Genomic DNA, 25107 nt, shown 5'->3' with positions numbered 1-25107 from the left:
TTAAAGAGGTAAAAGAAGTCGTTGAGAGGGAAAGCTCATAATGTATATAACTCTCAGATGAGCAGGGAAAAATATAAGTTCCTCAGAGCAGGGCACTTTTTTCCTTATACTGCAGCAGATTCACATGGAGTATAGTATAGGTAATATTGTAACATAACAATGTCCCCTGCCACAATTTTGAACCAAAGCAGTGGTGGAATTCATAGGATTGCTCTGGTAGCCAAGTGCAAATGCAGCTTAAATTCAGTTACTGGCTATTTCTGTAGTCCAGATATATACACTTTTTGTTGTTTACGTCATAGATGAAACTTATAAAGCCTATAGAAGTGAATACATATTAATTCCTTAAATCATTTTCCCTGGCAAAAGTCTTTTAAACCATCCTTTGGTAGGTGTTTTATTGCATGTCTCCTAAATACCTAATTATAGATAAACTCATAACTTCTGGAAACCAGCTGGACAAGTGGTAGAATTACTACTTGTTATGAGAACTGAGAAGACCAACCAGTGTTTGCACCTGAATGTAGAGTGATCCTGTCGATTCAAGGATCTAAGTGCCATATTACTTTGAATGATATGTTTGGCATTTCTTTTAGGACATACACAATGAAGTTTCATTTGTTTGCATTATCTGTTTCATTTGTGTGCATAATCAGCTTGAGTGGATTTCTTTATACTTAGGTTTTTGGTCTTGCAATAGGAATATTTTATACTTCTTTTATGCCTCTTCTCTGGAGAGGGGAGAGAGATTCTATGAAAAATGAATTAATGAGTAAAAAGCATTGGGAATTTTTGGATAAAAAGTTATATGGAAGTACAAAGTTGAGAGGGAAATCATATATGTGTTAACTTTATTTAAATATAAGTTTTTTTTTTTTTTTTTTGCAGTAAGTATTGTAGTTTTATCTGGAGGTAGGATATATACCTTTGGTTAAAGTCTTTCTCACCTAAACTCTTCTATTAGAGTAGGCCATGAGCTCCATGAAGGCAAGCACTATGTTTTATTTTCCCCCTAACTGCTGTATTCCCAGAGCCCAAATACAGCTCCTGACACAATGCGGAAAATGCTCAGTAAATATCTGTTAAATGAATGAATGAATAGCTTATCGAGGAGCTGACCCGTTTTGAGAATATCATGATTATAGGACTTTGAGATAGAGGATAAATAAAACACAGTTTTTACCCTCAGTACTGTAAGTGTGCACATAATATGCATATGAGAAGTTATTAAGGTAAATTGGTTCAGAGTAGGTGCCAGATGAATGACATAGATACTTAGTGTGGTAAGACTTCTAGTCCTCTACTCACTGAATGTTTTGGTGGAACTCTTTTTTGTATGTGTTCTTTAAAGACAGGCTATTATGTTGACAGCTGTATCCTGAGCGCCTAGGACAGTGTGTGCCAGTCAGTGCCCAATTAATTAATACTTTTTTTTCTTTTTTTTTGAGGCGGAGTCTCGCTCTGTTGCCCAGGATGGAGTACAGTGGCTCTATCTCAGCTTACTGCAACCTCCGCTTCCCAGTTTCCAGCAATTCTTCTGCCTCCTAAGTAGCCAGGATTACAGGCATGAGCCACCACGCCCGGTTAATTTTTGTATTTTTAGTAGAGATAGGGTTTTGCCATGTTGGCCAGACTAGTCTTGAAATCCTGACCTCAGGTGATCTGCCTGCTTTGGCCTCCCAAAGTGCTGGGATTACAGGTGTGAGCCACCGGGCCCGGCCTAATACGTTTTGTTTTTTTGGAGACATACCTTCACTCTTGTTGCCCAGGCTGGAGTACAGTGACATGACCTCTGCTTACTACAACCTCTGCCTCCTGAGTTTAAGTGATTCTCCTGCCTCAACCTCCTGAGTGACTGGGATTACAGACACATGCTACCATACCCGGCTAATTTTTGTATTTTTAGTAGAGACAGAGTTTTACCATGTTGGCCAGGCTGGTCTTGAACTCCTGACCTCAGGTGATTAGCCCGCCTCAGCCTCCCAAAGTGCTGGGATTATAGGCATGAGCCACCACACCTGGCTCCTAATACTTTTTTTTTTTTGAGAGGCTCGTACTTTGTTTCCCAGGCTGGAGTGCAGTGGCATGATCTTGAATTGCTGCAACCTTTGCCTCTTGGGCTCAAGTGATCCTCCCACCTCAATCTCCTGAGTAGCTGGGCCTATAGGTGCAAGACACCACAGTTGGCTAATTTTTGTGTTTTTTGTAGATACAGGTTTTGCCATGTTGCCCAGGCTGGTCTTGAACTCCTGGGCTCAAGCAGCCTGCCCACCTCAGACTCCCAAAATGCTGGGACTACAGCCACTGCGCCTGGCCAATTAATACTTTTTGAATGAATGAATGAATGGAAAGTATGACTCATTTAAAATTATTTTCACATTGACAATCTTTTTTTTTTATTTTTTCAAAATAGAGATGGAGTCTTCTTATGTTGCCCAGGCTAGTCTTGAACTACTGGCCTCAAAGCTGTCCTCCCTTGGCCTCCCAAAGTGTTAGGGTTACAGGTGTGCACTACCATGCCTAGCCGACAATCTTTCTTTTTTGCTATACTCACTTGTTGCATTTTGTCCTAATGAGGAGAAAAGTAAACCAAGCTTTATTTAGCATCTCATACATGCCAGCTGTTGTTTAATGCTGTCTCATTCAATTCTTGTACCTGTAAGGCAAGTATGATACCCCCATTTTATAGCTGAGGAAATTCAGTTGCCTAAGAGGGTAAATGACCTGTGGAAGGCTAAATAGGTAATAAATAGTAGGGGTAATATTAAAATCTAGGTCTGTCTTCTCTACTTGTATATCTTGTTTCATCTGTATTTCTTTTCCTTTTTTGGGGGGGTGGGGCAGAGTCTTGCTCTGTCACTCAGGCTGGAGTGTAGTGGCTTGATCTTGGCTCACTGCAACCTCTGCCTCCTGGGTTCAAGCGATTCTCCTGCCTCAGCCTCCTGAGTAGCTGGGACTACAGGCACCCGTCACCACGCCCAGCTAATTTTTGTATTTTTAGTAGAGGTGGGGTTTCACCATGTTGGCCAGGCTGGTCTTGAACTGCTGACATTGTGATCTGCCTGCCTTGGCCTCCCAAAGTACTGGGATTACAGGTGTGAGCCACCATACCCAGCCTCATCTGTATTTCTTTACCTCACCTATCACTACTCTTTGATGTTGTTCAATTAGTAGTTTCTACCAACATCTGAAAAGTGAAGGTGGCAGCTGTTGTATACTGTAACTATACCTACTGTGTATTGACAGCTTTTACCTGCTTATCTGGAATTGTGTCTAGGAGTGTATTGGGACTGAAAGTGGGAAAAGTAGCATATAAGGATATGAAATATAGGACAATGATTTTTAGTAATTTCCTGCAGCCTGATTTCAGGAGGTAGTGTGTAGGGAGAAGAGCAGGTATGTTGTGCAGAGATTGTTTTTGCAATGTATGTATATTTTTTGAGATCAAGTCTCACTCTGTCACCAGGCTGGAATGCAGTGGTGCGATCATGGTTCACTGTAATCTCTGCTTCCTGAGTTCAAGTGATTCTTCTGGATCAACCTCCCGAGTAGCTGGGACTACAGACATGCGCCACCATGCTCAGCTAATTTTTATATTTTTTAGTACAGATGGGGTTTCACCATGTTGGCCAGGATGGTCTGGATCTTGGCTTTGTGATTTGCCCGCCTTGGCTTCCCAAAGTGCTGGGATTACAGGCGTGAGCCACTGCGCCTGGCCACAATATTTTTTATTAATATTTTATTATTTATATATGTGTATATTTATATTTTTTGTTTTATTTTTTATTAAAATTTTTTTTTTGTGGGTACATAGCAGGCATATATGTAGTATATACATATTTTTTTGAGACAGGACCTTGCTGTGTTCCCCAGGCTGGAATGCAGTAGTGTGATCACAGCTCACTGCAGCCTTGACCTCCTGAGTTCAATGGATTCTCCCACTTAGCCTCTGAGTAGCTGATACTACAAGCATGTGTTACCACACCTGGCTAATTTTTTTTGTTTTGTAGAGACAAAGTTTTGCTATGTTGCCCAAGCTGGTCTCGAACTCCTGGGCTCAAGAAATCCTTCTGCCTCAGCTTCCTAAAGTGCTGGGATTACAGGAGTGAACCACTGCTCCTGGTTTATATTTTTGTTAAAGACAGGAGCCTCACTATGTCACCCAGGCTAGTCTTGAACTTCTGGCCTCAAGCAGTCCTCCTGACTCAGCCTGCTGAGTAGCTGGGATTATAGGTATGAGCCACTGCACTTGACTCTTCTCAATATTTTTTTTCTTTTTTAAGAGATGGGCTTTCACCATGTTGGTCAGGCTGGTCTTGAACTCTCGACCTCAGGTGATCCACCTGTCTCGGCCTCTGAAAGTGCTGGGATTACAAACATGAGCCTCCACGCCCAGCCTTCTTCTCAGTATTTTTATGTTGGCTTTGGGGGAAAAAAAAATCCCTGTGAGCAGACTGAAAGTCTGGGCCTTGTGGTCTTTATTAGAGGTATACTTGTGCTACCATCTTTCCCTCTACTTGGTGATATTAATTTATAGCATATACATTTGTTTTATGCTCTGGGAAACTATCCCTAGGGGGAATAAAGTGTTTTCCATTTGAAAAAAATGTTTCAGGCCATTGTGGTGGCTCACCCCTATAATCCCAGCACTTTGGGAGGCCAAGGCAGGTGGATCACCAGAAGTCAGTAGTTCGAGACCAGCCTGGCCAACATGGTGAAACCCTATCTCTACTAAAAATACAAAATTATACTCCAAGAATGTTAAGAAAAAGAAAAAAATTGCAAAATTAGCTAGGTGTGGTGGGACATGCCTGTAATCCCAGCTACTTGGGTGACTGAGGCAGGAGAATCACTTGAACCTGTGAGTTGGAGATTGCAGTGAGCCGAGATCGTGCCATTGCACTCTAGCCTGGGCAACAAGAGCAAAACTCTGTCTCAAAAAAAAAAAGTTTCATACTTTAAACCTCTTGAAAAGACATTCTATAGCATATTTATATATGAAGATTTGCATTAGTAAATTAAACATCTTTAGCATTGTTAGTTTATATCTGTATTCTGGGACCCAAATTGGAATCCTTAAAGGAATGGTGCTTAAAATACCCACGAAGTATGTTCTCTAATCTTGCCAGACAGAAATTTGGAGGTAATCCAGAGCTTAGTTTTTGATGGTGAGGCTTGCTTGTTCTTTTGTTCGTTCATACATTCATTCATTCAGTAAATATCAAGCAGCTACTACACTAAAATGTAAGTGCCATGTGGGCAAATATTTTTGGTTCTTTTTGGGTTGCAAAATCATAGAAGTCCAGGAAGTGCCATTCACACTGTAGTCTGTGAATGGCACTCCTGGAGGTGTGTCATTATGCTTGTCTGAATCCTAAGAATCTAGCATTGTGTTTGGGTGAAAGCAGGTAGAGAATGAAACAAAGTCCCTGCTTCATGGTATGTACTTAAAGTCTAGTGGAGGAGACAAATACATGCCATAAAAAAATAATTAGCCCTTCCCTCAGGTCTGGTGCCCTTTCATCTACATTTATTCAGGTGATTTAGCAGCCTGCCTAGGGGCTATTCCTTCCAGGCTCACTTCCCATGTGGGTTTTAGAGAGGGACGAAAAGCACCCTAAAATTATTTTTGTTTAATCGTTATATCTGAAGTTTATACCCATTCTTGTCTCCTTTTGGGCCCTTAAGGTCTTTAACACTACATTTTTGTGGCAAATTTAGAATGAAGTGAAGAAATAGGATACTATTTTAGAGATTTTGGCAGAAACCTATGGTTAGAGGGAATTATTCTTATGTGCCAGACAACTTTCTTGCATAGTATGTGGTTAGTGACTTTACTAAGATCTGGTTTTGTGATTGGGGTTTGAAGTATTAGAGAGGATGATTGGAGTGGTCTGATATTTTTGGATTTGAATTTAGAAGTTACTTAAAAACTTGTCAGCCATTATTTTTGGACTTAAATTTAGAATTTGCTTTAAAAATTTAAGCCATGTGTTTTGTTTTTGGTAGTGATGTAAGTAATTTCAGAGAAATGTAGGAAAACTAAACTTGGATTAAAACTTTCATTTGTTGTTTAAAACTTTGTGTTACTTAACTTTTTCCTCTAAAAGTGGTGAAGATGAATCAGTTATGGAATAAATTTGATCCTTGAAAGATAATGCAAGAATAGTTAGTGAACTCTTTTAGCCTAACCTAAAACTATTCCCTATTTTACAACTGTTTGGAATACTGACTCTTTGGATTTTAACTCTTGATGTTTGAGCATTATGTACTTTTGGAAGAATTTTTCTGTAAGAGATCTTAGGTTGAGATTGTAACAGAAGGTACAAAGTTATGTTACAAAATTTTACTTATCCATGTTGATGATCAATCATAACTTCCAAATAAGTTATGTAAGGGTTTTAGTATGTTTTTGTGGTTTATGTTTCACTGATGATCTGAAGTGTGGGAAGTCAGCATACCTAAGAGGAAAATAATGAATTGATAGCCAGGCATGGCTGTTTACACCTGTAATCTCAGCTAATCAAGAGACTGAGCAGGGAAGGATGGCTTAAGTCCAGGAGTTTTGAGTCCAGCCTGGGCAGCATAGCAATACTCTTGTCTCTCTCTCTCTCTCTCTTTTTTTTTTAAATGGTGAGTTGGATTTTTTTTTTTTTCTTTTTAATCAAGACTTTGTTTTCCTAGGTTACAGAGAATAGTGGTTAATAGGTAGGAGGGCCATATGTCTCCATCAGCCTCGGATAGTTCTGATTTGCCTGGCACGTACACAGTTTATGCTTGTCCCAAAAAAATTATTAATGCCCTCAACCCTCTATTTAACATGTTTAGATGATAGAATACCTGATTACTGTGTTGGTTTATATGTATGTCTTTTAAGTTTTCATGAGTGGTATTTAGCTATAGGGCTTATTTTATTATTTTTTCTTACCAATATTTTCATCCATGTAGTAAGTGTATATACATACAGTCACTACTCCCATCTGCTACATAGTACTTCATAGGGTACATTCATTGCATTTTAACTATCCACCCTCAAGTGATAGGTACCTAAATTGCTTCCTACTCTCTGCCACTGCAAATATTGCTGCAGTTAATACTCTGATGCAGTGTCCCTTTGGACATGGTGTGGGAATTTCTTTGAGATAGACACCAATAGTGAAAGAGTGTATGCATACTTAAATATTACCTCTAGATATACTGCTCTAGTCTCCACTCTAGGAGTAAAGTGTATGAGAGTCCTTTCATTTCTTTATGGGATAAGATCTCACCGTCATCCAGGCTGGAGTGCAGTGGCATGATCAAGGCTCACTGCAGCCTGGACACTGGCTCAGGTGATCCGCCCACCTCAGCCCCCCAAGTAGCTGAGATAAGCACGTGCCACTACGCCTGGCTAATTTTTTGTAGAGATGGGGTTTCACCCAGTTGCCAAGCTGGTCTTGAACTCCTGGGCTCAGTCAATCCACCTACCTTGTCCTCCAGAACTCCTGGGCTCAATCAATCCACCTGCCTTGGCCTCCAGAACTCCTGGGCTCAATCAATCCGCCTACCTTGGCCTCCAGAGTGCTGGGATAATAGGTGTGAGCCACCATGCCTGGACTATGTTACCTCTTACTACAGACACTTTAACATGCTCCTCTAATGTTCTTTCTTCTTACCCTTTATTTTATTTTATTTTATTTTATTTCGAGACAGAGTCTTGCTCTGTTGCCCAGACTAGAGTGCAGTGGTGCAACCTCAGCTCACTGCAACCTCCGCCTCCCAGGTTCAAGCGATTGTGTGCCTCAGACTCCCAAGTAACAGGAACTACAGGCATGTGCCACCATGCCTGGCTAATTTTTGTATTTTTATTAGAGACCGAGTTTCACAATATTGGCCAGGCTGGTCTCAAACTCCTGACCTCAAACGATCTGCTCACCTCAGCCTCCCAAAGTGCTGGGATACAGTTATGAGTCACTGCACCATGCCTACCCTATATTTTCATAATATTTTCTTATGGCTAGAAGTTCTTTTCTTCCTTTCTTTCCTTTCTCTCCTTTTTTTTCTCTCTCTCTTTTCTTACTGACGGAGTTTCGCTCTTGTTGTCCAGGCTGTAGTGCAATGGCGTGATCTCGGCACTCCATAACCTCTGCCTCCTGGGTTCAGGCGATTCTCCTGCCTCAGCCTCCAGAGTAGCTGGGATTACAGGTGCATGCCATGCCCAGCTAATTTTTTATTTTTGGTAGAGAAGGGGTTTTGGTAGAGAAAGAACATTAGAGGAGCATGTTAAAGTGTCTGTAGTAAGAGGTAACATAGTCCAGGCATGGTGGCTCACACCTATTATCCCAGCACTCTGGAGGCCAAGGTAGGCGGATTGATTGAGCCCAGGAGTTCTGGAGGCCAAGGCATATGGTCAGGCTGGTCTCAAACTCCTGAACTCAGGTGATCCACCTGCCTCAGCCTCCCAAAGTGCTAGAATTATAGGTGTGAACCACCATGCTCGGCCAACGAACTTTTTTAATGAGATGGTATTGGCCAGGCGCAGTGGCTCATGCCTGTAGTTCCAGCACTTTGGGAGGCAGAGGCAGGCAGATCATGAGTTCAGGAGTTCAAGACCAGTCTGGCCAACCTAGTGAAACCCTGTCTTTACTAAAAATACAAAAAACTAGTCAGGCATTGTGGTGCGTGCTTATAGTCCCAGCTACTTGGAAGGGTGAGGCAGGAGAATCGCTTGAACCCGGGAGGCGGAGATTGCAGTGAGCCGAGATTGCACCACTGCACACCAGCCTGGGTGATAAGGCGAGACTCCATCTCAAAAAAAAAACAAAAACCAAAACCAAAAAAACCACCAAAAAACAAAACAAAAAAGCAAACTTACACAAGACTCATAACCTCAGCTCTTTGGAAAAATATTTTATTCTTATTAAAAAGTATGAAATACTATTTTATTTTGTTTTCCACACGTTATGATGAAATAAATATTTCAAATAATATGGATGTACACAGAAAAAAAGGGTTTCTTCCTACTCCCCTAATTTCTCCAGTTTGTTCTTCCATGGGATAACCACTGTTAAAGCTGCTTTACATCCCCCCGACCATTGCACATGTACCTATGGGTTTATATGCATGTATATGTGTGTACATATAAATAAACAACCCATAGGTGCATGTGTGATGTGTGTGTATGTGTATAATATATATGTATATATGTATCTTTTTGTTTTTGTTTTGGAGACAGTTTCTCACTTTGTCACCCAGGCTGGAGTGCAGTGGTGTAGTCATGACTCACTGCAGCTTTGACCTCCTAGACTCAAGTGATCTCCCACCTCAGCCTCTGAGTAGCTGGGACTACAGGCATGCCTTGGCCTCCCAAAGTGCTGGGATTGCAGGTGTGAACCACCACACCTGGCTCATCTCATTGTTCTTGATGGCTTTTTAACATTTCTTTTTTTTTCCTTACACTGTTGACCAGGAGACTTTCTAATATTTCTTTGTATCATTATACTGCCACTTGTTTAACCTTTCCCTGTTGGCACACAGGTTTTTCTCCATATTTATAAATAGTGTAGCAGAAAATGACCTTTTTTTTTTTTTTAGACTGAGTGTCCCTCTGTTGCCCAGGCTGGAGTGCAGTGGCGCGATCTCGGCTCATTGCAGCCTCTGCCTCCCAGGTTCAAGCACTTCTCCTGCCTCAGCCTCCCAAGTAGCTGGGATTACAGGCACCCACTACCATGCCCAGCTATTTTTTTTTTTTTTTGGTATTTTTAGTAGAGACAGGGTTTCACCATGTTGGCCAGGCTGGTCTTGAACTCCTGACCTCAAGTGATCCGCCTGCCTCAGCCTCCCAAAGTGCTGGGATTATAGGCATGAGCCACCATGCCCAGCCAACTTTTGCCTTTTAGATTAAGTGGAATTACTGGGTCAAACGATAATGCATATTTTAAATTTTCATAGGTTTTGTCAAATTGCCTTACACAGATGCCAAACCAATTTGTGCCCCATTCTCCAATACTATCAGCACTATTTTCGTATCTTCACGGGCTAATTTAAGGCGTTAAATTTTAGCTTCCATGAAAGGCAGGGACTGCCTTAGTGCTAAGAATCTTTAGTATCTAACACAAAAATAGACACTTAATAAATTGTGTCTGTGGAAGGAATGAATAATTGAAAATAATTAATAAGCTTATGAAGTTACGTTAATTCTCTAAAGCCAAACAAGTATTGTTACTTGAGATTTTATCTACTGTGAGGCAGTAGGAAAAATTTGTTACTTATACTACCTCAACAATCTCATGAGGTTAATAGTTTCTGAGTTATAGTGCTGCAATGTAAGATTAGTCCTGTCTGGACAACTTCAAAGTCCAGCATTTTTCTTCTGTTTTTCTTTTTTGAATCAGGGTCTCACTCTGTCACCCAAGCTGGAGTGCAGTGGTGTAATCATAGCTCACTGCAGCTTGAATCTCCTGGTGGCTCAAGCGATGCACCCACCTCAGCCTCCTGAGTAGCTGGGATTACTGGCATGTGCCACTACGCATGGCTAATTTTTAAATTTTTTGTAGAGACAAGTCTTGGAGTCTTACTTTGTTTCTCAGGCTGTTCTTGAACTCGTGGGCTCAAGTGATCCTTTTACTTCAGCCTCCCAAAGTGCTGGGATTATAGATATGAGCCACCATACCTGAGCATGTGGCATTTTTCAGTACCTACATTATCTCTTTCTTATTTTAAGTAATGTAATATTTTCAGATTTTTAGAAACTACGTTTTAGAAATTTTTATCTGGAAGAAAAGTGTATTTTAAATTATTATAGACTATTTTTTAATCTTTCTCTTAAGCTAACTGGTTGCTTCTGTGTATTTTTTCTCTTTCTGTATTCTTTCATGTTGATTGCTTAGAAATACTAAACCAGTAAACCCTTGTTCTTGGGATATTTGAGGAAAATTTAGAACATTTTGTATGCTTGCCATTTCAGGACCTTGTAGAATAGTGTTGGCCCTAAATAAATAAATAGCAGTACAGAGTTTTGTTTTCTGCAGTCATGGTAACCACTGCCTCTGTGCATTCTTTTTATAAATGAAAGAAAAAGAAGCTGCTCTTCTAAGCTTCCTTGTGAAAACAGGAATACTTGTTTTAAAAAAGTATACAAAAAGCCTGTCCTATAAGGAAATTGGAAAAGATTGATTGCACCCATACACTTTCTGATCTAACTTGGGAGAAAATGTTCCCATTCTGTTTTTTCTTTCTTGTCTCTTTGAGGCTTTTTCGCTCATCATTTACTTTTTAAATAATTTGTTTTATTCTCTCTTATGGTTCCCTTTTTTTCTATAAGAAGCCAGGTTGTCTTTTCTTAAAAAAAAAAAAAGAGAAAATTCTTTCCTCCAACTCTAAACTATTCTTTTTTTTTTTAATTCTGACATTTTTGTAAGACTAGCTCTGTAGTCATTACCAGTACTTGCTCCCCACTTGCTCCATTATTCACCTAGTGATTTCTATCCCACATTTCACAGACATTGCCTGATCAGAAGTTACAATGATCTCTTACTTACATATCCTCGGGTTTATCAGCTTTCTTCTTATAAGTCTTTTTGGAGCAAAGTTTAACTCCCCTTGTTTTAGTGAGAGACTATATTTGTCTCTGATTTTTATGACATCTCTTGTGCTTATCCCCATTAATGTAGGCATTTTTTTAAGGTTTTGATTTCTGCTCTTCTGTTTTTATATTCTGTACATTACCTATGATCATTTTCTTTTATGACCATGTTTCATACCTGTCTCTGCTCCTTAACTCACTTCACCTCAGAAGTCTATTTCCCATAGCCTGATAGACCTCTCCTTAGATTTCTGGCTATCATTCCAAACCTAACTTTCCAATTTTAATTCAGCATTACACTTCTGCCTTCATCACCTGTTCCCTGGCTCCACCACCACCACCACCACCACCCATCACTTTTTATATCTGCCTTTATTGTATTTATTTTGATATCACTAATCTAGTTATTTTGTGTTCTGGACTAAATTTATTCTTTCTGATTTTTCCAATTCTAAATGAGGCCATCATCAAGTTTTTATTTAATCTAGCGGTCTGCTAATTCACTTATTTCCATGCATCTCATTCTTAAATGCTATACTTGGATCCATTCTTTTTGTCTTTAGATTAAAATCCAGCTTTTAGATTTCTGACAAATTTGGATCTGGGCATGAAGGCTTCCTTGAGAACCAGAACGGCATATATTCATTTCTAGTTATTCTCAAGTTCTTTGCCTCAGTTTATAAGATTTATGACAGAATAATAGTCACTATTTATGGTAGCTGATGACTCTGATTTAAAGGACTGTAAAAGTCAAGGGGAAAATCCTTTTTATAAATTGAAAAAAATTATTTAAAGAAGTTGGAACTTAGATAAAAAAGTTTTTTAAGTGGGGACAACTATCTTTTCATTATTTAATTTCTGTAGGATTTTACATTATTATTATTATACTTCTCTTGGAAGTTATCTCATCCTTGGATTGTGTTCTGCTATTTTATGTGCTCCATTATTAAGTTGTTAGGATATATATTCCCATTTCTTTCTTTTTTTTTTTTTTTTGTTTTAAGGTGGAGTCTTGCTCTGTTGCCTAGGCTGGAGTATAGTGGTGTGATCTCGGCTCCTGCAACATCTGCCTCCTGGGTTCAAGCTATTCTCCTGCCTCAGCTTCCTGAGCAGTTGGGATTACAGGCGTGCACCACCATGACTGGCTACTTTTTGTATTTTTAGTAGAGATAGGGTTTCACCATGTTGGTCAGGCCGGTCTTGAACTCCTGACCTTGTGATCTGCCCGCCTTGGCCTCCCAAAGTGCTTGGATTACAGGTGTTAGCCACCACGCCTGGCCACATATTCCCATTTCTATAGAAAACTTTAAAACATAGGTTACTATTACTAAATAAGAAAAAAAAAAAGAAAAAAGAAAACTTGAAAACATCATTTATTTATTTATTTGCTTACTTATTTTTGAGACAGAGTTTTGCTCTGTTGTCCAGACTGGAATGCAGTGATGCAGTTATGGCTCACTGTAGCCTCAACTGCCAGGGCTCAGGTGTTTCTCCCACTTAAGCCTCCCAAGTAGCTGGGACTGCAGGTGTGCACTAGCACACCTGGCTAATTTTTCTATTTTTTTATAGAGACAAGGTCTTGCCATTTTGCACAGGTTGGGCTCGAATCCTGAGCTCAAACAATCCGCCCACCTCGGCCTCCCAGTTTTGAGATTATAGGTGTGAGCCACTATGCCCGGCCAAAAACATCCTTTAAAATCCACATCATTTATGATGTCTTCCTTCGTCTCTGCTAGCTAGTAGTTATAGTTTTTTTGTTTATTGCTTTCAGAGAATTAGGGATTACTCTAATAGTTTTTTTTTACAACTGCTTTCCATGTCTTATGTACACAGTAGGTCCTCAATAAATGTTAGTTAATTGAAATTATTTCCTTTATGTGTGACACAATTTTCTTACTCATGGATTATAATCACTCTGACACAGATTGCTAAATGGCTGTGGGTAGATTGCATAATCTCTTAAATATCTTTGTCATGAAACTGGTAACGCCTTCCCTCAAAGGGTTAGGTTATCATTAGCTAGTAAAATGCTTTGAAGATGAAAAAGTTAAGGTTGAGCATTATGACTATCCTATTAAGGGTGAATTGTTAGTATCAGGTTTGTAGGTAGAAGCTTTCCCAAAGCTTGAATTTAATTAAATGGTGAAGTAATTATTTTGTACCTGTTTACATCGTGGTTGCTTGCTTTACTTAAATCCCTAGATTTCTATGGAGGGAAGGAGTCTTTGGTAATGCTCTTTATTCTGAGGTCTCTGTCATAGAGCCAAATCAAGATTGAAACCCTCCTGTGAAAAAAAATAAATATACCAGTACATTGCAGCAGTTAGGATGATGTGCTTTGTATTATACTTGAAGTATGTTACATGCCAGAGGTCCTCAGACTTTTGTGTACTAAGAATCATTTGGAAGCCCTCATTAAAAATATTTCACCTCCAGAGATTCTAGTCCAGCAGGTTGTATTTTTTAATGAGTAAACCAGGTGATTTTTGATTTAGGTAGTATGTAAACAACAGTTTGAGAAATACTTCTGAATGGAATTGAAGAAAGCCAATAGAATATGTGAATGGCCAATAAATAAATATGCATAACTCACTTATATTGATATGCAATATACTCAGATTATTTTAAAAATTGCTAAACTTCAAATATTTTACTGTTTTTTTGTCTTTAATTCAATAGCACATAGTGCTTATTTCCAGAGTATGTTTGGGAAACTAGTACCTGCAGATGTTCCATGAAAAAAGAGAGCTTGATCAAATAAGTTTGTGAAATGTTGTATACTTTATTCCATCCGTAGAGATTTACTTTGCATGTTATCATAATACTCTTAAAAGTTTTGCAACAAAAAGCCTTGGACCTCATTGTTTCCCAAACTTAATTGACCATGAGCTCTCCTTTCTTGCCCCTAATAATTTCTTTTTCTTTTTTTTTTTTTTTTTGAGATGGAGTCTCGCTCTGTAGCCCAGGCTGGAGTGCAGCGGTGTGGTCTCGGCTCACTGCAACCTCTGCCTCCCAGGTTCAAAAGATTCTCCTGCCTCAGCCTCCCAAGTAGGTGGGATTACAGGTGCCTGCCACCACAACTGGCTAATTTTTGTATTTTTTTGTAGAGACGGAGTTTCACTGTGTTGGCCACACTGGCCTCAAACTCCTGACCTCATGATCCACCCGCCTCAGCCTCCCGAAGTTCTGGGATTACAGGCATGAGCCACCGTGCCCAGCCCGCCCCTAATAATTTCTATTAGTAGTTTGTGGCCGGGCATGGTGGCTCCTGTCTGTAATCCCAGCACTTTGGAAGGCCGAGGCTGGCGGATCATGAGGTCAGGAGTTTGAGACCAGCCTGGCCAATATGGTGAAACCCTATCTCTACTAAAAATACAAAAATTAGCTGGGTCTGGTGGCATGCCCCTGTAGTCCCAGATACTCAGGAGGCTGTGGCAGGAGAATTGCTTGAACCTGGGAGACGGAGGTTGCTGTGAGCCAAGACTGTGCCATAGCACTTGATCCTGGTAACAGAGCGAGACTTCATCTCAAAAAAAAAAAAAAAAAAACTGTGAACAAATTTCTAGAAATTTTGTTTGTTGTTTTTCCTTGTTGTGGCATTTTAAAAAAATGGGCATGTTTTTGTAATTCAGGAGCTTGAAATCTTGCTAGAATTCCAAGACGTGGACATGGCACTTTAAAGATGATAAATATATAATGCTAAGTTGAAATAATCAAGTGCCCAACTATATAGTAGGGTTGCAACTAGTATGGTGGGACAAGCTTAATTTAGGGTAGATTCTTCAGGGAGATTTCACTTAAAAAAATGAGTCCTGAGATAGTCTTGAAGGTGAGTGATCAAATTTAATTAGGAGTAATGCTGGCCTGGGCTATTCAAATTGCTATAGTAGTTCGTAGGTAGTAGTTTCTGTATCACAGATATACCCTGGCATAAGACACATGATGTTGCTTTCTCAGTGACTGCTTTTCTTTTTTCCCCAATAAACAATCATTTTATTACTTGAGTACATTGTCAAATTTATGCAACCAGGGCAGAAGCTGTGGATGACTCATATTTTGAATTGGGAGGAAGGATTTGCTTGGTTTTGTATCAATAACATTGAGCCAGTCAGTGAATTTGCCTATCAGAATCAGACGGAATTTAGCATCCTTATCCTTTCTGTTCCTCCTAAGATGCTTTGGAACAGCAACTGCTTGCTTAATTAAACAGTAGAGATCCTCAGGGAGATCAAGAGCAAGTCCTTTGAACTTAAGGATTCTTAAGATTGTATTGACTATCACAAAACATACTTGTGCAACACCTTGTGAGCCTCAGGATCACACTGATTTGTGAGAGAGGCAGACCCTTCTTGGTCAGTTTGTAAATCTGCTCCTTCATGTCATCAGATGCCAACTTCAGCCAAGTGGGAACCTTGCAGTGACAGGGCAGAGCCGATTGAGACAGGCCCTTCCCAGAAGCATGCAACTCATGATGGTGGCAGTCAGGCGGCCCAGTGACTACATCTCGAATACGTTCTATAATAATGCTTTTCAAACTCTTATGTGCCCATGAATCGCCTAGGGATCTTTTTAAAATGTTTTCTGATTCAGTGAGTCTGAGGGTGGAGCCTGAGATTCTACATTTCTAATGAGCTCCCAGATAGATGATACCTGAGTTGTTGGTTCACAGACCAGATTTGAGGTAAGAAACGTCTTGAATTAGTAGTTCAGTTAGATGACCTTTAATGCACACTTTAACCTTGGGAGTCTATAAATATCCCAGGTTGGAGTGGATGAGATAGTATAAAGAAAACTGAAGCTAGGCATGGTGGCTCATGCTTGTAATCCCCATGCTTTGTGGGGCTGAGGCGGGAGGATCTCTTGAGGTCAGGAGTTTGAGAACAGCCTGGCGATGAGACCTTGCCTCAGATAAAATAAAATGATAAAAATGTAAAAACACTCATTTGAATATAGTATGTCGATTAAGGATTATTACAAGATTGAATTACATCTCAAATGAGTTTCCACCCTGTTCTGAATATAGTTTGGAAGTAGCTAACTAGCTTTTCTTGGGAACTTAACCTAATAAGTGATGGTATATTACAAAACTAATACACCATCTTAATTGTAGATCTGCTTATATTTGAATTTCAGTTGTTTTTTCTTTTGTGCCTTTTAGTACCAGTGTGGCCTTATGGCTGTGTGTGTGTGTGTGTGTGTGTGTGTGTGTGTGTGTGTGAGAGAGAGAGAGAGAGAGAGAGAGATCGAGAGATGGGGTCTTGCTCTTTTGCTCAGGCTGTGGTGTGATCACAGCTTACTGCAAGTTTGACCTCTTGGACTCAAGCGATCCTCCTACCTCACCCCCGCTGAGTAGCTGGGACTACTGGTGCATACCACCATGCCTAACTAATTTTTTTTTTTTTGAGACAGAGTTTTGCTCTTGTTGTCCAGGCTGGAGTGCAATGGCACAATCTTGGCTCAGTGCAAACTCCACCTCCCAGGTTCAAGTGATTCTCCTGCCTCAGCCTTCCAAATTAGCTGGGATTACAGGCATGTGCTACCATGCCCAGCTAATTTTGTATTTTTAGTAGAGGTGGGGTTTCACCATGTTGGTCAGGCTGGTATCGCACTCTTGACCTCAGGTGATCCACCCACCTCGGCCTCCCAGAGTGCTGGGATTACTGGTGTGAGCCACCGTGCCTGACTTAACTAGTTTTTATTTTTAATTTTTTGTAGAGATGAGATCTCATTATGTTGCCCAGGCTGGTCTGGCACTCCTGGCCTCAAGCAGTCCTCCTGCATTGACCTTTCAAAGTTTTGGAATTTCAGGTGTGAGCTACTGTGCCTGGCCACAAATATTTTTATATGGTAGCATGTTGAAAAGGATTATAGATACTTGTTGACAAAAAGAGTCAAACTCTGTAAAATATTTGAAGAGATTTATATTCTGAGCCAAATATGAGTGGCCATGGACAAAGACACAGTCTCAAGAGGTCCTGAGAATATGTACCCAAGGTGGTTGAGTTATAGCTTCGTTGTATACATTTTAGGAAGACATATGACATCAATCAGTAAATGTGAGGTGTATACATTGGTTCAGCCTGGAAAGACAGGGGGCTTACAGCTGATAGGTAGATTCAAATATTTTCATTTTTTTTTAAGATGGACTCTCGCTCTGTTGCCCAGGCTGGAGTATAGTGGCACAGTCTTGGCTCACTGCACCCTCCACCTCTCAGATTCAAGCAGTTCTCTGCCTAAGCCTCCTGAGTAGCTGGGATTACAGGCACCCCACACCATGCCCGTCTAATTTTTGTATTTTCGGTAGAGACGGGGTTTCACCATCTTGATCAGGCTGGTGTTGAACTCCTGACCTCATGATCTACCCGCCTTGGCCTCCCAAAGTGCTAGGATTACAGGCGTGAGCCACTGCGCCTGGCCCCAAAGATTTTCTAATTGGCAATTTGTTGGAAGAGTTATTATCTAAAAACCTGGAATCAGTACAAGGGAGTGTTTGGGTTAAGATAAAGGGTTGTGGAGACCACAATTCTTATTACATAGATGCAGTGGCCTCCCTTAGAGACAATAGGTGGCAAATCTATTCTGTTCAGACCTTTAAAGGGTGCTAGGCCAGGTGTGGTGGCTCACACCTATAATCCTAGCACTTTGGGAGTCTTAGGTGGGAGCATTGCTTGAGGCCAGGAGTTTGAGACCAGTCTGGGCAATATAGCGAGGTCTCATCTTAACAACAAAATCAACTGGGCATGATGGGAGATGCCTGTAGTCCCAGCTACTCAGGAGGCTGAGGCTGGAGGATTGCTTCAGTCCAGGAGGCAGAGGCCACAGTGAGCCATGATCACACTACTGTATTCTAGCCTGGGTGACAGAGTGAAACTCTGTCTCAAAAAAGAAAATGATTCAGATATATTATATGTGTATGGTTTTTTTTTTTTTTTTTGAGACCCAGGCTGGAGTGCAATGGTGCGATCTCAGCTCACCGGAACCTCTGCCTCCTGGGTTCAGGCAATTCTCCTGCCTCAGCCTCCTGAGTAGCTGGGATTACAGGCACGCGCCACCATGCCCAGCTAATTTTTTGTATTAGTAGAGACGGGGTTTCACCATGTTGACCAGGATGGTCTCGATCTCTTGACCTCGTAATCCACCCGCCTCGGCCTCCCAAAGTGCTGGGATTACAGGCTTGAGCCACCGCGCCCGGCCATGTTTATATATTTATATATTCTTTAGCTCTCTCTGCTGAGAGCACTTAATTGCAGTCAAACCTCAGTAACAGTGAGTGCTCCTAGTGCCCAGTTTTTTGTTTCTAAATATTATCATTGACTAAGAGGGACCAAGGCTCCTTGGAGAAATACTATGGGGCCAGAGAGGGAAAGTATAAAATGAGCCTACAGAATTCAGTTGTTCCAGAAAGTAAGGAAGTACTTAAAATTATGAGGATGTGTTAAAAGATACAAGAATTACTTTGAAGGGATTCACCCTGGCTAAATTTCACATAATTTGAGCAACAAAATAGAGTAGGGGATTATAATTTGTAGAATAAAATAAGAATCCATGAGGCCATACATATATAAATAAATAAATGAATTTGGGGGGACAGGGTAAGCTCCTTATTAAAATGCCAACTACAAATGTAGAAGGCATGATGGAATTAGATAATCGCCATCTTTGTCGTGTTTGATAATGGCAAGAGTAGTCAGTGAATGCTAAGCCTGGTTGGTAGAGATTTGATGAGGAACAGGGTATTGTGAATTATTGCAATAATTCCCCATAATATATAAATCAAATACAAAGGAAAACATAGTTACTTTACAGTGAAGAAACCTGGAAGACACCAGGTTGACCAGGTGATGAAGGTTAACATTCCTAGGGATGGGAAGGATAGGTATAGTATGCACAGCATCATTTCTGAATATTCTTACTAAGAATGCGTGACCTGAATCTGATTACTAGGAACATCAGCTGGGCCCAGATTGAACGAAAGCCTTGTCCTTTTTTTTTTTTTTTTTTTGATATGGAGTCTTGTTGCTCTGTCACCCAGTCTGGAGAGCAGTGGTTGCTCACTGCAACCTCCACCTCCAGGGTTTGAGTGAATCTTATACTTCAGCCTCCTGGGTAGCTGGGATAATAGGCACATACCACCATGCCTGGCCTTTTTTTTTTTTGTAGTTTTAGTAGAGATGGGTTGACCAGGCTTGTTTGGAACTCCTGACCTCAGGTGATCTGTCTACCTTGGCCTCCCAAAGTGATGGGCTTACAGGTGTGAGCCACCATGCCTGGCTGGGCTGTACTCTTGACAGTCAAGACATGAAAGATGGGTAAAGAAGGAAAGACTGATTGAGGGAGACTGAGGAGGTCCGTTAACTAAATGCAGTATGTGTTTCCGTATAGGATCCTGGACCTGAAAGAGAGGCATTGTTGGGAACTTTGGTAAAATTTGAATGTCTATGGTTTGACTCTGTATTATACCAATGTTTATTTTCTGATTAGGGGGTTTGTATAGTGGTAATGTAGCAAAATGCCCTTGTTTGGGGAGGTACATACTGGAGTATTTAGGAGGATCTGAGGGATCGTGACATAGAAAGAGAGATATATATACACACCAAACGTTTAAGAACACACACCTTTGGCCGGGCGTGGTGGCTCATGCCTGTAATCCCAGCACCTTGGGAGGCCAAAGTGGTTGGATCATGAGGTCAAAGATTGAGACCATCCTGGCCAACATGGTGAAACCCCATCTTTACCAAAAATGCAAAAAGTAGCTGGACGTGGTGGCATGCACCTGTAATCCCAGCTCCTTGGGAGCCTGAGGCAGAAGAATCACTTGAACCTGGGAGGTGGAGGTTGTAGTGAGCCGAGATTGCACCACTGCACTCCAGCCTGGTGACCTGGCAACACTCCATGTAAAAAAACAAAACAAAACAAAAAAACCCCACACAGCCTTTCCTGAAGACTTTTTAAAGCGAAAAGAAGAAACAGAACATCTTTTCTGATTGTAAATGTAATCTTTCTTTTTTTATGTTTGCAGATTATATCTTTTGCTATATTTGCAGTATAATTTGTTTAGTAAATATTTGTTGGTTGACAAAATACTTTTCTTGATTACCCAGGAATATTAACAATTCTTCTTCTTTTTTTTTTTGAGACAAAGTCTTGCTCTGTCATCCAGGCTGGAGTGCATTGGCATGATCTCAGTTCAGTGCAACCTCTGCTTCCTGGGTTCAAGCGAGTCTCCTGCTTCAGCCTACCAAGTAGCTGGAACTATAGGCGCCCACCACTACACTCAGCTAATTTTTTTTTTTTTTTTTAATTAGAGACAGGCTTTTGCCATGTTGGCCAGTCTTGTCTTGAACTCCTGACCTCAAGTGATCTGACTGCCTCGGTCACCCAAAGTGCTGGGATTGCAGGAGTGAGCCACTACACCTGGCCCCTAATATCAACAATTCTATTTGTCTTAATAGGAATAATGAATACATTTTTAACATTGTCTTTCAGAAAGCTGAAGTCGATGGTAGTTTAAGTGACAGTCACGTATCTCCTCCAGCCAAACGCACTTTGAAACAACCTGATTCTGTATGCAAAGACAAATCGAAATCAAGAAGTACTGGTCAGCGAGAGGAATGGAACTTATCAACTGGACAGGCCAGGTGAGAAAGGAGAACTTATTGATTGTTTTCTCTTAAATTACTGAATGTAATTCAGGGCTGATATTAGTGCTAATTTTCTTAGCTTATAAAGTAATGTCTTATAAATACTTATAAGTAAATTGTATTAAACTTATTTTATAATTTTTGTATGTAATTTTATTTTCTCCCAATATACTCTATTTGTTCTATAAAGATATATGGTATGTAACCGAAACTACCATAAGTAAAACATTACAGATTTTTATGACTCTTGAGTATGCATATGTATTTATAGTCCTGAAAATTGAAATAAAACATATGGTCAGAATTATATTTTTATTTGAAAATCTCCCTTTTGTAAGATTATTGGCTATTTCACTTGAATTGATATACTAAGATATAATGATATTTAAATTAATTTTTAAGGACATCTTTTCATCTGTTACTCTGTTTTTAACTTAAATTTGCTTTGTGTCTGGTTCAGTATGTATCAGGAAAACTTAATTTCAGTCAGTTTTAGAGTAAATGTTGATAATTTACTCTGAAACTGACTAAGATTAAGTTTAATTTACTCCTAAATGGTAGTTAGGTTAGGCACACACATAGAAAAAAATTATTATTTGAGATGGAGTCTTGCTTTGTCACCCAGGCTGGAGTATGGTGGTGTGATCGCGGCTCACTGCAACCTCTGCCTCCTGGGTTCAAGCGATTCTCTTGCCTCAGGCTCCTGAGCAACTGGGACTACAGGTGCGCACCACCACGCCTGGCTGATTTTTTGTATTTTAAGTAGAGATGGGATTTCACCGTGTTGTCCAGGCTGGTCTCGAACTCCTGACCTCATGATCCACCTGTCTCCCAAAGTGCTGGGATTACAGGCATGAGCCACCGTGCCCGGCCAGAAAAGATTTAAACATTAAAATCAGAATCTTTAGCTTCTGTTTTATATAAAGTCTTTATTTTTATTTTTTCCTAATTAAAAACAATTTTTTTTTACATGGATCTGGTAACTAAAGGATTCTTTAAAATCTATAAAGTAGAAGTGCTGATGATGTGTGACTGTGAACAGAAGTAAAAGGGAAGTGCTTTGTTTTTATTCCTTCTTCAAGTATTTAAAAATATTTTGATTTTATACGTGTAGGTAAATTCTGGATACTTTTGTTCTCTAGTGAAAAAAATCTTTGGGGTTTTATAGACTTTAACAGGCTTTGTACATTTATTAGTTTCTAAGGGGTCTCTGTACTTACTAAAATATACTTCATAAGATGTACATGTTTATTATTATTATTATTATTTTGCATTGTCTGGGGGCTAAGTAGAAAAATACATGAATCATAGTCTGTTTATTTTTGTTTTTTTTCCTTTCCCACACTCACACATCTGTGAGATGAAACAGGTCTGGATAATTATATTACTTTAGTACTGCCATGTAATTACACTTTTAGACTTAATCTACCTGTTATAATCTATATCTTGCATTTATTAAATGAGTGAATCAAATATCTTCTTCTAGATAAATGTTCCTAACAATTTTTTTTTAGTGTTAAAATTTGACTTTTAAGATGATTTTAACAGTTTATTCAAGTGCAAGTAATATAGTAGATTTCTCTTATCTACTCAGCAGGCCGTTATGTAAATTGATCTTGATTTTTTTTTTTTTTTTTTTTTTTGAGTTAGAGTTTCGCTTTTGTCTCCCAGGCTGGAGTGCAATGTTGTCATCTCTGCTCACTGCAACCACCCTGCCTCCTGGATTCAAGTGAATCTCTTGCTTCTGCCTCCTGAGTAGCTACGATTATAGGTGCCTACCATCACGCCTGGCTAGTTTTTGTGTTTTTAGTAGAGACGGGATTTCACCACATTGGCCAGGCTTGTCTCGAACTTCTGACCTCAGGTGATTCACCTGCCCCTTGACTTCCCAAAGTGCTGAGATTACAAGCGTGAGCCACTGCACTTGGCCAGTATTTTATATAGAAGTCTTTCATATAAAGAAGCCTCAACAATTTTGGGAGAGTGAATGAAAGATAGTTATGCTTCCATTTAGGAATCATTTAGGTATCTTAGAGTGAGATATTTCTTCTTTAAAAAAATACAGAATACATTTCAAATAAAAAAATAATGAATACTAATACATTTACTGTTTCTGTTTTGGCAAAAGAACAATGTTTAGTAGTTCACACAGTTTAAAAAGATTTTTGAGGCTGGGCATGGTGGCTCATACCTGTAATCCCAGAATTTTGGGAGGCCAAGGTGGGAGGATTGCTTGAACCCAGGAGTTCAAGAACAGCCTGGGCAATATAGTGAGACTCCATCTCTACAAAATATTAAAAAATTAGCTACAGTGACACATGCTTGTAGTACCATCTACTCAAAAGGCTAAGGCTGGAGGATCTCATAAGCCTAGGAATTTGAGGCTACAGTGAGCTGTGATCACCCCATTGCACTCCACCCCCGGTGACAGAGTGAGACCTATCTTGTTAAAAAAAAAGTTTCAATTTTTAGTTTATTCATCTAGTAGTATGAGTAATTGTTAAACTTTTAGAATTAGAGTCTTTTGATGTTTCAGATGACGTGAACATAAAATGCAGTTTAACCTATTAGATTCAATAGAATTTAATTTTTTTTTGTTTTGTTTTTGAGACGGAGTTTCGCACTTGTTACCCAGGCTGTAGTGCAATAGTGTGATCTCGGCTCACTGCAACCTCTGCCTCCTGGATTCAAGCAATTCTCCTGCCTCAGCCTCCCGAGTAGCTGGGACTACAGGCGTACGCCACCATGCCAAGCTAATTTTTGTATTTTTAGTACAGATGGGGTTTCACCATGTTGACCAGGATGGGCTTGATCTCTTGACCTTGTCATCCACCTGCCTCGGCCTCCTAAGGTGTTGGGATTATAGGCGTGAGCCACTGCGCCTGGCCTTTTTTTTTTTGAGATGGAGTCTTGCTGTGTTGCCCTGGCTGGAGTGCAGTGGCGTGATCTTGGTTCACTGCAACCTCCGCCTTCCAGGTTCAAGCAATTCTCCTGCCTTAGCCTCCCCAGTAGCTGGGACTACAGGCGCATGCCACCACTCCCAGCTAATTTTTGTATGTTTAGTAGAGATGGGGTTTCACCATGTTGGCCAGGATGGTCTCTATTCCTCCACCTTCTGATCTGCCTGCCTTCCAAAGTGCTGGGATTACAGGTGTGAGCCACTGCACCTGGTCAATAGAATTTAATTTTAAGGAAAATGTGTAGTTAAAAATATTTTAGATTTTTAGATAATCTAAATACAAAAATTAAGAATTACTTGAAGGCTTGTATTTATTTTTATGTCATGAACCTGAGAATCTTGATTCCTTTATTTTGGTGGTCTAAACTCTTGTGGGCATCTAAGTCAAACGTATTGAAGTCCTTTCACGAAAAATAACTTATTCCTTCGTTCATACGGATGAAAATGTAATATGGATAAGAATTAGTATTAGCTATGAAAAATAATAAATTCTAAAGAACTTTGCAAAGACCACTAAGGTCATTAATGAAATTACTGTTGATTGACAAAATAAATTTCCATTTTAGAGTTAGGTAATTGAATGAAGATAGAGATAAAAATGGACCTAGAACTTCTGAATCTTCATAATTTATTTGAGCAAGATTATGAGTTTTCTTTTGGGGAGAAACCTGAATTTAAAAGCCCAAGTTTATCAACTTTTTTTTTTTTTGAGACCATTTCACTCTTCGTGCCCAGGCAGGTGTGCAATGGCACGATCTCGGTTCGTCACAGCCTCCGCCTCTCAGGTTCAAGTGATTCTTCTGTCTCAGCCTCCTGAGTAGCTGGGATTACAGGCATGCACCACCACGCCCAGCTAATTTTGTATTTTTAGTAGAGATAGGGTTTCTTCTTGTTTGTCAGGCAGGTCTCGAACTCCCCACCTCAGGTGATCTGCCCACCTCGGG

The 25107-nt window shown here is 40.0% G+C and overlaps 1 protein-coding gene and 1 pseudogene across 4 annotated transcripts in view; one reads left to right on the top strand and one right to left on the bottom strand.

Annotated features, from left to right (window-relative positions):
• ATAD2B (ATPase family AAA domain containing 2B) overlaps positions 1 to 25107 on the top strand; it is a 194084-nt gene that overhangs the window by 14481 nt on the left and 154496 nt on the right. For all 4 annotated transcript variants that reach the window (XM_064363892.1, XM_064363891.1, XM_064363890.1 and 1 more), the window contains exon 2: positions 21050 to 21201. In XM_064363892.1, the coding sequence (XP_064219962.1) occupies positions 21050 to 21201 (152 nt within the window). The remainder of the gene's footprint in view (positions 1 to 21049; positions 21202 to 25107) is intronic.
• Positions 15582 to 17918, bottom strand: LOC110569512 (small ribosomal subunit protein uS15-like; annotated as a pseudogene).

The sequence above is a fragment of the Aotus nancymaae genome, unplaced genomic scaffold (assembly GCF_030222135.1).
Source record: "Aotus nancymaae isolate 86718 unplaced genomic scaffold, 86718_ANA_hifiasm-v0.15.2.pri h1tg000057l, whole genome shotgun sequence".
Taxonomy (NCBI): Eukaryota; Metazoa; Chordata; class Mammalia; order Primates; family Aotidae; genus Aotus; species Aotus nancymaae.
This window is presented reverse-complemented; position numbering and strand designations above follow the sequence as displayed.